This window comes from Marmota monax, unplaced genomic scaffold (genome assembly GCF_021218885.2).
Source record: "Marmota monax isolate L192 unplaced genomic scaffold, Marmota_monax_Labrador192_F-V1.1 WCK01_AAM20220418_F8-fsc00071, whole genome shotgun sequence".
Taxonomy (NCBI): domain Eukaryota; kingdom Metazoa; phylum Chordata; class Mammalia; order Rodentia; family Sciuridae; genus Marmota; species Marmota monax.
In genome coordinates this window covers 4,797,994-4,811,857 of record NW_026695217.1, presented here as the reverse complement: position 1 = coordinate 4,811,857, position 13,864 = coordinate 4,797,994, and the positions used below count along the sequence as shown (strand labels likewise).

Sequence of the window (13,864 nt, the reverse complement as noted above, 5' to 3'; positions counted from 1 at the left end):
TGTTTTGATATTGCCTTTTTTATCTCGTATGCTAGTAATTTGAGTTCTCTCTCCTCTCTTCGTTAGCATGGCTAAGGGTCTGTCGATCTTATTTATTTTTTCAAAGAACCAACTTTTAGTTTTGTCAGTTTTTTCAATTGTTTCTTTTGTTTCGATTTCATTGATTTCAGCTCTAATTTTAATTATTTCTTGCCTTCTACTTCTTTTGCTGTTGTTTTGCTCTTCTTTTTCAAGGATTTTGAGATGAAGTATGAGATCATTTATTTGTTGTTTTTTCCTTTTTTTAAGGAATGAACTCCAAGCAATGAATTTTCCTCTTAGAACTGATTTCATTGTGTCCCATAGATTCCGATATGTTGTGTCTGTGTTTTCATTTATCTCTAAGAATTTTTTAATTTCCTCCTTGATGTCTTCAATAACCCATTGATCATTCAGTAACCTATTGTTCATTCTCCAAGTGATGCATGATTTTTCCTTCCTTCTTTTATCATTGATTTCCAGTTTCATTCCATTATGATCAGATAAGATGCATGGTATTATCTCTACTCCTTTATAATGTCTAAGAGTTGCCCTGTGACATAATATATGATCTATTTTTGAGAAGGATCCATGTGCTGCTGAGAAAAAAGTGTAACTGCTTGATGTTGGGTGGTATATTCTATATATGTCAATTAAGTCTAGGTAATTAATTGTATTATTGAGTTCTATAGTTTCTTTATTCAACTTTTGTTTGGAAGATCTGTCCAGTGGCGAGAGAGGTGTGTTGAAGTCTCCCATGATTATTGTATGGTGGTCTATTAGACTCTTGAACTTGAGAAGAGTTTGTTTGATGAACATAGCTGCACCATTGTTTGGGGCATATATATTTATGATTGTTATGTCTTGTTGGTGTATGGTTCCCTTGAGCAGTATGTAGTGTCCCTCTTTATCCCTTTTGATTAACTTTGGCTTGAAATCTATTTTATTTGATATGAGTATGGACACTCCTGCTTGTTTCCGAAGTCCATATGAGTGATATGATTTTTCCCAACCTTTCACCTTCAGTCTATGTATGTCTTTTCCTATCAAATGAGTCTCCTGTAGGCAGCATGTTGTTGGATCTTTTTTTTTGATCCATTTTACTAGCCTGTGTCTCTTAATTGGTGAGTTTAAGCCATTAACATTTAGGGTTATTAATGAGATATGGATTGTTCTTCCAGCCATATTTGTTTATTTATGTTACTTAACATGGTTTGTTTTTCCTCTTTGATTATTTTTTCCCTTTACTGTACTACCTCTCACTGTTGGTTTTCATTGTTATGTTCCATTTCCTCTTCCTGTAATGTTTTGCCGAGGATGTTTTGAAGAGATGGTTTTTTAGCTGCAAATTGTTCTAACTTTTGTTTATCGTGGAAGGTTTTAATTTCATCTTCCATCCTGAAGCTTAATTTCGCTGGATACACAATTCTTGGTTGGAACCCATTTTCTTTCAGCGTTTGAAATATGTTGTTCCAGGATCTTCTAGCTTTCAGAGTCTGTGTTGAAAGATCAGCTGTTATCCTGATTGGCTTACCCCTAAATGTAATCTGCTTCCTTTCTCTTGTAGCTTTTAAAATTCTCTCCTTATTCTGTATGTTGGGCATCTTCATTATAATGTGTCTAGGTGTGGATCTCTTATGATTTTGCACATTCGGCGTCCTGTAGGCTTCTAGGATTTGGGATTTTGTCTCATTCTTCAAGTCTGGGAAGTTTTCTCGTATTATTTCGTTGAACAGATTGCTCATTCCTTTGGTTTGGAGCTCTATACCTTCCTGTATCCCAATGACTCTTAAGTTTGGTCTCTTTATGTTATCCCATATTTTTTAGATGTTCTGCTCATGGTTTTTTAACAGTCTCGCTGAGCTTTCTATGTTCTTTTCAAGTTGAAATACTTTGTCTTCATTGTCTGATGTTCTGTCTTCTAAGTGTTCTATTCTGCTGGTAGTATTCTCATTTGAGTTTTTAAGTTGGTTTATTGCTTCCTGCATTTCTAGGATTTCTGTTTGTTTGTTTTTTATAACCTCTATCTCCCTGTATAGTTGATCTTTTGTTTCATGGGTCTGTTTATGTAATTCATTGTCGAAGTGATCTTTCATTGTCTGATTTTGCTGTCTAATGTCTTCCTTGATACTCCAGATCATCTGAAGCATGTATATCCTGAATTCTTTATCTGACATTCCATCTGCTTGCAGATATTACCTCTTCTAAAGTTGAGTTGACCTGCATTGCTTGTGGTCCTTTCTTTCCTTGTCTTTTCATACTGCTCGTGTTTCTATCTGCTTGGTGAAACTGTTGTGTTATTGAATTTTCCCCCTATATATTTATATTGCTCTTGTATAGTTGCAAAGTCTCCCTTTTGTGGAGAAAGACAATGTTAACAGTTCTCAATATCAATAGTACATCCTCTAAGCACACGTTTTCCTTATTACTACATTTATAGCTAGACTCTATGTCTACAAATGTTGGTTTCGATTATCGTTTACAAATATAGTCATTAGTTTCATGAAAGGCATACCATTTCTGGTAGCTTGAAGAAAACTGGATTTCAGGTGTAGGATGTTATGTTTATGGGGAAAGGAGTGAGGTTATGGGGTTAATCTAACTTAGTAACTTTTGAAGAGCTCTAACCAATAGATGAGTAATTTATGGAAGAATGTATAGATTCAAATTCTTATCTGTATTTATAAGATTACCCTACTTATGAATAGTAAAATTTAGGGGGTTGTAAGTGGGATAAAGGGAGTAAGAGGGATGAAAACAGATAACAAGGAAAGGGAGAGAAAAAAGAGAGCGGGAAAAAGAAAATACGAGAAAAAAGAAAAGGAATAAAAAGGGGGAAGTGAGTTGGGGCATATGCAATTCTTCTATAGCATATTATTCTGGTGATTCAGTTGTTAAAGACCTTTTTCATGTACAATTTTTGGTTTCACATATGTTGAGGTTGCGAAGACCCAAGGGGGAAGGGTATAGGAGACTGGGTGAATGGCTGAAAAGAGAGAGAGAAGAGAGAAAAAGAAAGAAAAAAAGAAAAAAATGTCTCTCAGAACTCTGTTTTCATTACTTCCAGTTGGTGGCGTTGTCTGTTCCTAGCTTGAGTCTCTGGGTTCAGGATGGTGGTGGTAGTCAGTGTGAGAGGACTTGAGCTTCCACCTGTGGCCTCTCTACTCTGAGATGTAAACCAGGTGCCTGATCCGTTGCAGAACCGCACTGGTAGCCATGCCAGTCAACCAGTTGGTGGGTTTTAAGGGTGGGTGGGATTTTCCAAGATGAGTTCCATCAGTTTTTCTCATAAGGTATTTGATAAGGTGGGGGTGTTGGGGAAACCTTATGTTTGTCAAGAGCTTGGTCAGGTGACCGCTCGGGCCGGCGGCAGGGCCCCTCCTCCAGTTGGAGTGGTCTGTCTACCTCACTGGCGGGAGGCTGGGCTCCTCCAACTGGGGAAGTCTGTCTACCGCTCAGGCGAGTCGCTGGGCCTGTTCTCCAGGTCGTGGGTCTGCCTACCATGCAGGTGTGGGCGGTGCCTGGGCCCTTCCTCCAATTGGGGTGATCTGTCCTTCAATTTACATTTTAAATGCAAGTCCAGGAGAGAGAGATCCAGAGATCAGGAGATCGAGATTGAGATCTATCTGGCAGAAGCTGAGAAGCAAGAAAAGCTGCTGTTTTGAGCTTGAGAAGCAAAACCTCATACATAGAGCATTTTAATTATTTTTTCCTTTTACGCTTACATAGAGATTCCTTTCTTTGAATCCGGCATGGCCTTTGTTTACACCAGGTATAAACTTGCTCCTCACCTTTCTTTATCTGACACTTCCTCAGAAGCATCCCCTCATCTAATCACTGTTCCCCTGTGTCCGATCCCTGTTCAGGTGCCAACTACCATGGCCTGCTCTGCTGTAGCTGTTAATTCACAGACTGTCAAAGGGTAATGGGGGAATTGAGAAAAGATGAACACACACATAGAGAAGGCAGGGACCAGGTGGGGCACTGTCCTCTTATGGAGTAACAGTGACCCAGAGCTATCTCAGCACATTTATTATATAGGTTTTTATCATCAAAAGGTTATTTGTGGGAAAGGTTCTGCAAAGCAGGCTGACTGAAGAATGTTGCACTGGTGAGACATTAGGGTTATTTTGTTATGCTCAGAATTCTCCATCCCAGGGATGTAGCTGGTGCCTCAGCTCAAATTCCAGACTGATATAATTCTGTGCTCTTGCACAGAGCCACCTCAGGCTGGGCATAACCATAACAACTGGGCAATCTTGACCTGCACTTTTGCCCAGAATGTTCCCAGTGCAAACAGAGTCATGAGGCAGTCAGAGGCCATGATCCAAGGCAGTCAGAGGCCATGATCCAAGTCACTGCTCTCCACATGCCTCCATCTTAATAATGCATAATTTATATTAATTTCCTGTGATAAATATATATGTAAGTAAATAGATAAATTTTTATTAGAGATCGTAAAGGATTTGAAGTAGTTTTCTAACATACATGAAACATGAATGCATAAATGAGTAGTTGGAATCCATTTGCAGAGAAGAAAAGTGTAGAAAAATGGCCAACCTGGTGTAGACAACTGCATGGTGGTTCACACCACGACTCGCTGGAGCTGGTGGTGAGGTCTCTGTGGGTTTTGTGCTTCCTAGAGCCAAAGAAAAACCCTGATGCATTTCAAAATTCACATTCCAGAAGGAAGGTACCAATGGTGATGGGGAGGAATCTTCCTCTGATGGCCCAGTGACAGGGTGCCTCCTGGAAAGTGTGGGACTGTGGCATGAGAGTCCACTTTACTACTTATTTTTTTTTTAGTTTTTTTTTTAGTCATTGATAGACCTTTATTTACTTATTTGTATTTGGTGCTGAAAATTGAACCCAGGACCTCACACATGCCAGGCAAGTGCTCTACCACTGAGCCCCAGCCCCAACCCTACTTTGCTTCTTCTTAACATGTCTCAGTTAATAGTTTAATTTACTCTTGGGAGGGGACAGTTTTGCCTCCTCTACTAGATAGTCAGTTACCTGTGGGCAAGAGTCTTATGTGTCCTATTCCCCAATACATCATTTGTGTGCAGTGCTTAATACATAATGCACTCAGTGATACTGGATAAATATGTAAATGATATATCAAGATATGAAAGAATTTCTCCACTGGGGACTGTTAATGAGTATGATGAATTGTACTATATTAACAAACTACTCCCCAAAATGTCAACAATGTGCGACATATCTCTTTCTCATATTGCACAGGTCATAGGTCCCCTACAACTCTGCTCCAGATGGGGGGTATACTGTGGTGTGACCATATGCCTTTCTGCCCCAACCCAGGATTGATATGCAAAATGACTCACAAAAACTTCCAGGCCTTTAAGAGTTTCTATTTGGTATATACTGTGTTCACATATCACATATTAAGTCCACTTACATTTAAAAAAAATTTTAAAATTTGTTCTAATTAGTTATACAAGACAGTAGAAATGCGTTTTGACACATTGTACAGAAGTGGTCAACTTGCATTTTATTGACCCAAACAAGTTCTATGCTCAAACCCAGAATAGGGCTGGCAAGATGACTCTGGCTGTAGAAAAGAAGGAAAAGGAGAAGATGACAATAATATAATCTTGAGCATGTGCTAGAGAAGTACTAAGTGATATATTGTAATTGTCATTAAATAAAATAATGTGCTATTTCTTTTACCACATCAGCTTAAGTCATAGTTCATAAACATATAATTTAGTCCAAGTATGTTCTTTGATATCCTTGATTAAAATAGTGTAAAAGTTATGAGAAATATATGAGTGGCATATCTTTCAGATTTCCTTCATATTTATGCCTCAGATAGATATTAACTCCTGCTATGTTCTTGGAACTGAGTATAAAATAATGAACAAAACAGATATGGCGCTTGCCTTCAAAGACAGGTAGGGAAGAGAACTCCTTTAAAGACTGGAACCTGGGGTCATTAAGTGAATAACAGGGGAATGAGGTTGAGAGAATGAATGGAATGGTGTGGGCAAGTAGTGTTCATATATTGTTTCTATCAAGGATCTTGAGAGAAATTATTAGACTCAGCTGTGCTCCAAGGGAGGACCTGGAGTGCAGCTGTGCTGGGTTGATGTGATGAACAGATCTGTGTTTTGACCATTGGCCAGTCTGAGCTCTAGGACAGTCCTCTGGGGACTTTAAGAGCCAGCCAGCACCTGGGCTACTATAATTCTTGGTGGGTTGGGGGAGCTTGATCAATTTTTCTTTCCTAAGAACTAGGTACTAGCTGTGGGTCCCAGAATTTTGTGGTTTTCTGGTAGCTTAGGTGTCCCATGGAGCAAGTTGTCATTTGATTTTGGTTTTTAATCATGAAGCCTCTGGTTCTAAGAGTCAGGAAGTGGATCCGGAATTGCACCATGAAGCCACTGAAGGCTTTCAACTGAACTCCTATGACTTGAAATGCAGAGGTAGTGTCAGCAGGCATGGCCAGGATGATGGAGCCCCTTAACACAGGGACAAAGCTCAGGCAGATCTTCCTTTAACACGTGCTGTGTCCTTTAGCATCTGCTGTGTGCCAGGCATATCTAAGGTACTAGAGAAATAGTCAACAGCATACACGCGTCCCTGATTTCAGGGAGAGAAGTACTCAGAACACTCTGCTAGATGAATGAAATTCCTTTGATTATATCACATTTCTATACTTTTTTTAAAGAAATATATTTTTTAGTTGTAGGTGGACACAATACCTTTATTTATTTATCTTTATGTGGTGCTGAGGATTGAACCCAGTGCCTCATACACGCTAGGCGAGTGCTCTACCAGTGAGCCACAACCCCTGCCTCTCAAATTTCTACTCTTAATGCTGCAGTATCACCCATGAATAATCTATGTAATTAAGTAGCTTTGAACACATCACCACATCTAAGGAAGCTACATGTTCTGAAAGGAGTAGCCTAGCCATAAGCTTTAGTGGAAGCACAGTGACCTGGATTAAGAGCTCAATGTGAACTCTCACTCCAGTAGAAGTTGGAAGTGCCCTCTTGTTTTGCCAAGTAGAAAACTCCATGCATAGTGCTTGTTTCATGAGTTTCACAGGCCTGGGTGGAAACATGGGCAGCTGAGAAGACGTGTGGGTCTGTGAGGGATGCCTGTGGGGGTAGTTCATGCCAGTGGAATTAGCATGCCGTCCACCTACATCTGACTGGTCATTCTGACAGCCTAATGGTAGTGCTGAGAGGAGGGCAGCATGGTCCAGGCAAAACTTTCTGGCTTCTTGTGCCAGGTTAGCCTTTTGGAAAAGGAGATTCAGGATTTCCCAGAGAGTGTTTAGATTCTGAAAAGGGCAGGTTCCAGGTGTAGGTTGAAACTCACATGCCTAGAAGAGGTGCCCTGGATGTTGTGGAGGACAGGGAAGATCTTAGATGAAGTAGCATTTGGCAGTTTTCAGTGTCAAATTCTGGGTGGAAGAAAACTTAGAGAAGTGATTTTTAAAAGCCTATTATGCAGCCACTAAATATGCCACAGAAAATTAAAAGAAAATGGCGTCTATTCCCATCCTCTTTGATTTTCCTAACGGCTCTCTTTCAGTGGCCCATTCCTAATGGTGCTATCCCTCCTCTCACCCTGCCTCAGGTCTGTGGACATACTGGAGCTGACAGAGCAGGAGGAGCTGCTGAAATTTCACTACCACACTCTGCGGCTGTACTCTGCTGTCTGTGCTCTTGGCAACCACCGGGTGGCCCACGCCCTGTGCAGCCACGTGGACGAGCCTCAGCTACTCTACGCCATCGAGAACAAGTACATGCCCGGGTTGCTGCGCGCTGGCTACTATGACCTGCTGATCGACATTCACCTGAGCTCCTATGCCACGGCCAGGCTCATGATGAACAACGAGTTCATCGTCCCCATGACTGAGGAGACAAAGAGCATCACTCTCTTCCCCGACGAGAACAAGAAGCACGGCCTCCCTGGGATTGGCCTCAGCACTTCCCTCCGGCCCCGGATGCAGTTCTCCTCCCCAAGTTTTGTGAGCATTAGTAATGAATTTTACCAGTACAGTCCAGAGTTCCCACTGGACATCCTGAAGGCCAAAACCATACAGATGCTGACGGAAGCGGTTAAAGAGGGCAGCCTGCATGCTCGGGACCCGGTTGGGGGGACCACTGAATTCCTCTTTGTGCCTCTCATCAAGCTGTTCTACACCCTGCTGATCATGGGCGTCTTCCACAATGAGGACCTGAAGCACATCTTGCAGCTGATTGAGCCCAGTGTGTTCAAGGAAGCTGTCACGCCAGAGGAGGAGGGCCACACCTTGGAGAAAGAGCTCAGTGCAGAAGACTCAAAGCTGGAGGGAGCAGGCGATGAAGGGGGCAAGAGACCCCAGGAAGGCCTGCTCCAAATGAAGCTGCCTGAGCCCGTCAAACTGCAGGTAATCAGAAGAAAGACTCCCATCAGTTTCAGAATTACCAAGTATTATTGCAGTTTGCCTCTGTGTGCATGTACATAGTTCTTCACAAGGTTAAATTACTTCTCGTTCTTCTCCAAGTCTTAGCAGCTTCCTTGTATCTCTTGTTCCTGTAGATGTATTTCATTTATGTTGGGATACCTGAAATCGGACTCACTAAACTCCCCTCCCCCTACTTCCTTTCTTGCCACCTTAGAAGATGAGCTCACCAGTCAAAGTGGCTGTTCTTACATTGCAAGGCTTTTCCCCACTGACTGTCGTGTTATGAGGAATTCACTCAGCCTGACTTGCACTGATCAAGATGAATGAAGGGTCTTTTCTTTAGGCCTGTGTGTGTGTAGTTCATTGGAATCAGTTTGTTGTTTGCTTCTCTGTCATGATTTTCAGCTCATCTCCTTGGTCAGCATCAACTGGAGTCTTATTCTGGGCTGTGCCCTTGAACCTAAGAGCAGGACATAGGCTTGCACCTGCTTACAGAAGCTCAGTCCATAAATACTCTGAAGTAGAAGAATGGGTTCCCAGAAGAATGAAAATTCGGATTATTATTAGAAAGGGGAGGGGAGGTCTCCTGGGGATGGTGACTTTTAGACTGAGAGCAAATGAAGGAGTTGGAGTTGAGCAGAGCCAAGGGAGAGAGCAGCAGGGAGTCTCAGGAGCAGAAGCCCAAGAGGTCCGGAGGCAGGGGAGGTCCTGGCAGCTCCTGGGAGAAAGTAGGGAGAAAGTGCTCTCAGCAGGCATTCCCGCTGGTGCAGACCTCAGGGGAAGGTGCTCCTTTAGGTGAAGAAGGGGACGGATCCTGGGGCAGCTTCAGAGAATGACAGAGAGTTCTCTTTAGAAAGTTGACAGAAATGGTTATACTGTGGATGGTGGCATGCAAGGGTTTAAAATCCTCCTAGACACCACCATGTATATATGTCCCAGTTGGTACTTAGTGTATACAGCTGTTTTCCTAAAGTAAGCAGGTGTCTCCTGGACACATTTCTGCCTACCACATGCTACCAATTGCACATCCTTTTGGCTTCCCATAACACCCGGCTGAGTGGATGGTGGCATGCAGGGGTTTAAAGTCCTCCTAGGCACCACCATGTATATATGTCCCAGTTGGTACTTAGTGTATACAGCTGTTTTGCAGTTCCAGAACTGGTACTTGGGAATGTCGTCAGGACCCCAGACTGTGGTATCTCTGCTCTGTGACCCTCAGCCTGTGGTTTTCTTCTAAGGTGCATTAGCTACTGCCTTCCTTCTCCAGTTTCAAGTCATCGCCCAGTTATGGGAAACATTCTGTTCTGGTACTCATGATGAGGACTTTCCTGGAAGGCCCCTTGCCTGCCACTCCGTCTGTGTCCACTGGCCATACCACCTGTGACTGCAAGAGTGGGCTCAGAGACTCAGTGTCCACCATAGGGATGTATTTGCTGTTTGGGCCTAAACAAATTATGTTTTTCCCCAGGACTGAGCATGTTGCCACCTACACAAAATTAGGATTCTTTCTTTAAGGGAGGAGAGGGGGTAGCTGCGCATGTTTAACAGGCTGCAACTTGGGCTCCTCCAACTCTTGAAGGACTTAGAGTTAAACGTGACTTTTTAATTGTCTTCTCAGATGTGCCTGTTGCTCCAGTACCTCTGTGACTGCCAGGTCCGGCACCGGATAGAAGCCATCGTAGCCTTTTCAGATGACTTTGTGGCTAAGCTCCAAGATAATCAGCGTTTCCGATATAACGAAGTCATGCAAGCCTTAAACATGTCGGCTGCGCTCACAGCCAGGAAAACCAAGGAATTTAGATCACCACCTCAAGAGCAGGTACTGGAAGGACATGCACGTGCTACCTTTTTCCCTGGGAGTTAAGTGCATTCAGGATCTGTACATTGAAAAAATGTGTCATAAGTTGCAAGAGTATTTTCTTGTGGTTGTTATTGTATTCTGTTCAAACTAGCCAAGTTAATTTAATCAATATTCTTAATTTTGCCAAAAGAATCTACGTGGTAGTCTAAACAGAAGAGGGACTTATTGATGGATATCAGGAATGCCCCAGACTCTCTGAGAAGCACATATGCCAGAGTCTGAAGCTCTGCGGATAGTGGCACTGCCTTAGAATAGAGGGCACCTTGGTGGGCATGGAACCTACTGCCGGGAACCTGTGACTGCTAGGACTCCAGGAAAGGTGCTTTCTGTGTGGCTCCTGTAGAAGAGCCAAATGTCTCTCCACATTGCTTTCTGGAGGCTCGACCACCCTGTTTGTTGTTCTTTCTCAGATGACTCATCTCCAAATCCAGGTCTCTGTGTATGCTGCAGATTCCAGGGCACAGGATGGAGGGGGGCTGGCTAAAGAGTATAGCACACAGATGTCAGCTTCCACGTCTTCCTCAGAGCAAAAGTGTTTACGAGTAAGACAGAATTCATTCTTTTCACAACAGAATGTAATCTCTTTGGGGAAACAGCATTTATTGAGCAGAGAACTAGTCTACCCTCTCACAGATGAACTGTCTACTAAAGGACTGTTAGAAGACTTCTGCTTCTGGAAAGATGGATTGCATGTACCTTTCCCTATTCTTCCTTTAAGTACAACTACTACCCTGGATAGGGCATCTAAGAGGGCTATGCAAGGCAGAAGGAGGGCACTGGCTATAGAACCTGGGACCCAGCAGCAGTGTGGTGTTGAGTCCCCAGGATTTTCTTCTGCCTCATCCATTCCAGATATGGAGCTGAAGAAGCCTTCGACCAAGAACACCAGTGGGCAGAGACAAGAAGAGCCTAACATAAGCTTGTTCCCACCTGCCAAAGGACCGGGAAAGGGGCAGCTGAGCAAGACGAAAACTTCAGATAATAGCTATACCACAGTAGCCAAAAGCCACAGAGAAGCTGCCCCCACTCCACCCCTACTCAGCAGACCAGCAGAGTGGGGAAGCCCTAACATCCACTTACAGGGCTATAACAAGGTGCCCCCAGAGGAGAGAGCTGGACATCCATCCCTGCTGAGTGATAGCAGGGCCAGCCCCTCCCAGAATGTCAGTAGAGGCCAGGGAAGGACAGGCAGCCACCCTCTGACCTTTCCAGGGCTGGTGTCCTCACTAGAACTCCCACCCCTCCCCTGCAGCAACAGGGGCCCCTTCTCTAAATTTTTTTGCTGAATAGTGTCAGAGAAAGCCAGCTATGGCAGCCTTAAATGAGACCCAGAACTTATAGTACACCTGGTGTTATTCAGATGTCAATTAAAATAATTTATCATACCAAGAACTAGAAGGACTTACGTGAAAAAAGACAATAAACACCAACACTGAGATGTCAACATCATGACAGAGCTTTGAGAGCAATTATCTCAAGATTGCTTCCAAATGGAAAAAAAAAAACAATGGGATTCTCAGCAAAGAAGCAAAAGATACCAAGTAGAAACTTCAGATCTGAAACATACAGCAGCTGAAATAAAAACCTCATTGAAAGGGCTTAGCAGTGGACAGGAGTGGGCAGAGGAAAGAGCCGATGAACTGAGAGGGACCAGTAGAAAGGACTCCATCTGAGGAAAAGCAAGAAAACAGATCCTCAGAGGCCAGTGGGAGAGACTGAAGGCCTACCACCAAGATGCTGGAGTTGCTGAAGGACAGAAGAAGGTGAACCACAAAAGATAAACGAAGATGCGGGGATGGAAACTTCCAGATTCACTAAGAGACAGGAACCTGGGCACTCAAGAAGTTGATTAAACCCTTGGCATGAAAAGCCAAAGAATTCTGTATCTAGATACCTCATAATAAAATTTCAGAAAACTAAACAAAGATCTTGAAAGAAATGACACTTTTCCTACAGTTGGAAAAACAATTCTAGTGACAGCAAGCTTGTCATCCGGCAGCATGCAGCCCAGTGGGAGGTGGCACAGTGCTGTTTGTCATGTACGAGAGGAAAAGCTGTCAGCCCGAGTTCATGTGTAGACCCTTTAGGAGCAAAGGGAAACAGGGACAGTCCCAAGTGAGGAGAAGTGGGAGGGTGCAGAGGGCTAAGGAGGGTCTTTGACAGAAGTGACAGAGGAAGAAAATCTGGAAAATCAGGAATAAAGAACAGTGGAAAGTGTTGGTTAGTATCTGGGTAAAAAATGCACCTTCCTTCTCTGGAATTCTCTGAATTATATTTGGGATTGAAGCTGATGTTCTGAAGCTGTTGGGGGTGGTTCTCAATATATGTGTCAGAAAATTTTAAGTTACATATTGTAACTAGGGGAGAATAAAGGGACATTAAAGGAGAATTTCTACACTTCAAACTGGTCAAATATTAATATTAGTAGTCTGTATAAGTTATGCAAACATAGTATCATTAACATTTTGGAGAAAAAAGCCGTATAAAACCTACACTAAGAAATAACATGGAAGAATCAAAAGGGATCCTAAAAACTGCTCAAGTTACCCACAGCCTGTTGGGGTAAATACATCACAGACAAAACAACAGCAAGGAAAATGATAGTCTTAAATCATAGCCTGCTAATAATTATGTGAATATAAACAATCCCTACAATGTAAAAGGAATTAGAGTGAATTTTAAAAAGTCAGTCCAAGTCTGTAATGTCTAAACTCACTTCAAATATAATGATGTGGATAGGTTGATGTCACGTTCCACGACTAAAACACTCTGGGTCACTCCAGGTGAACTGGGCCACACGAAATAATCACACAAGAGACAGAAATACCTTTTTCTTTCAGTTCTATGATGGCTTTTCTGACTGGGGTCTGTGAAAAAAGAGAGAGTGAGTGAGTGCAGGCAACCCTTTTTTTGGGAAGAAGCCATTCAAATGAGGCAAGGGGTCAGGTTTCAGGGGGTTGATGTCTGATTACTGATGTCTGCTGTCAACAGATTGAGACAGAGCAGGAGAAGGGGACACACAAAGGGCATTTCCATGGAACATTCTATCCCAAACAGGGCAAAGGGGTAGGATTACAAAGGAACCCAGGGGTGTGCCCACTCAGAAGACTGGCCTTGCTATCCGAGTGGGGAAAAGACTGAGCCATGAGTCATGGCACTACCATGCCAGACTACAGTGATCTTTCAGATCCCTGTGGTACATCAGGACTGGAAGGTGTGGTCACTCAGTGTGGCTCCCCACAGGTTGAAAGGAAAATAATGAAAAATGATAATATGAAAAATATTAATTAAATGAAAGCAAGTGCCATGCGGTGAGAGCAGACTTCAGCGCAAAGAGAATATCTGGAGACAGAACATCATGCAGTGATGAAGAGGTGCTCGTCAGGGAGAGAGGGGTCATGTATTGAGCTGCATATCCCCAGAGCAGGTGGAGGCAGAACTGACGGAACTGCAAGGAGAAGGGGCCTAGCCCACAGTTACCATGGGGACCCCAGCACCTTCACCGCTGGGCAGGAAGAGCAGCCAGGACTGAACCTCATGTCATGGAGGTTGACCTCATC

At 43.1% G+C, this 13,864-nt stretch overlaps 1 protein-coding gene across 5 annotated transcripts in view; it reads left to right on the top strand.

The window, feature by feature from the left end:
- The window catches only part of Ryr2 (ryanodine receptor 2), a 596,528-nt gene that overhangs the window by 400,902 nt on the left and 181,762 nt on the right, over nt 1–13,864 (top strand). For all 5 annotated transcript variants that reach the window (XM_058575026.1, XM_058575025.1, XM_058575027.1 and 2 more), the window contains exons 37-38: nt 7,630–8,425; nt 10,062–10,262. In XM_058575026.1, coding sequence (XP_058431009.1) covers nt 7,630–8,425; nt 10,062–10,262 — 997 coding nt within the window. The remainder of the gene's footprint in view (nt 1–7,629; nt 8,426–10,061; nt 10,263–13,864) is intronic.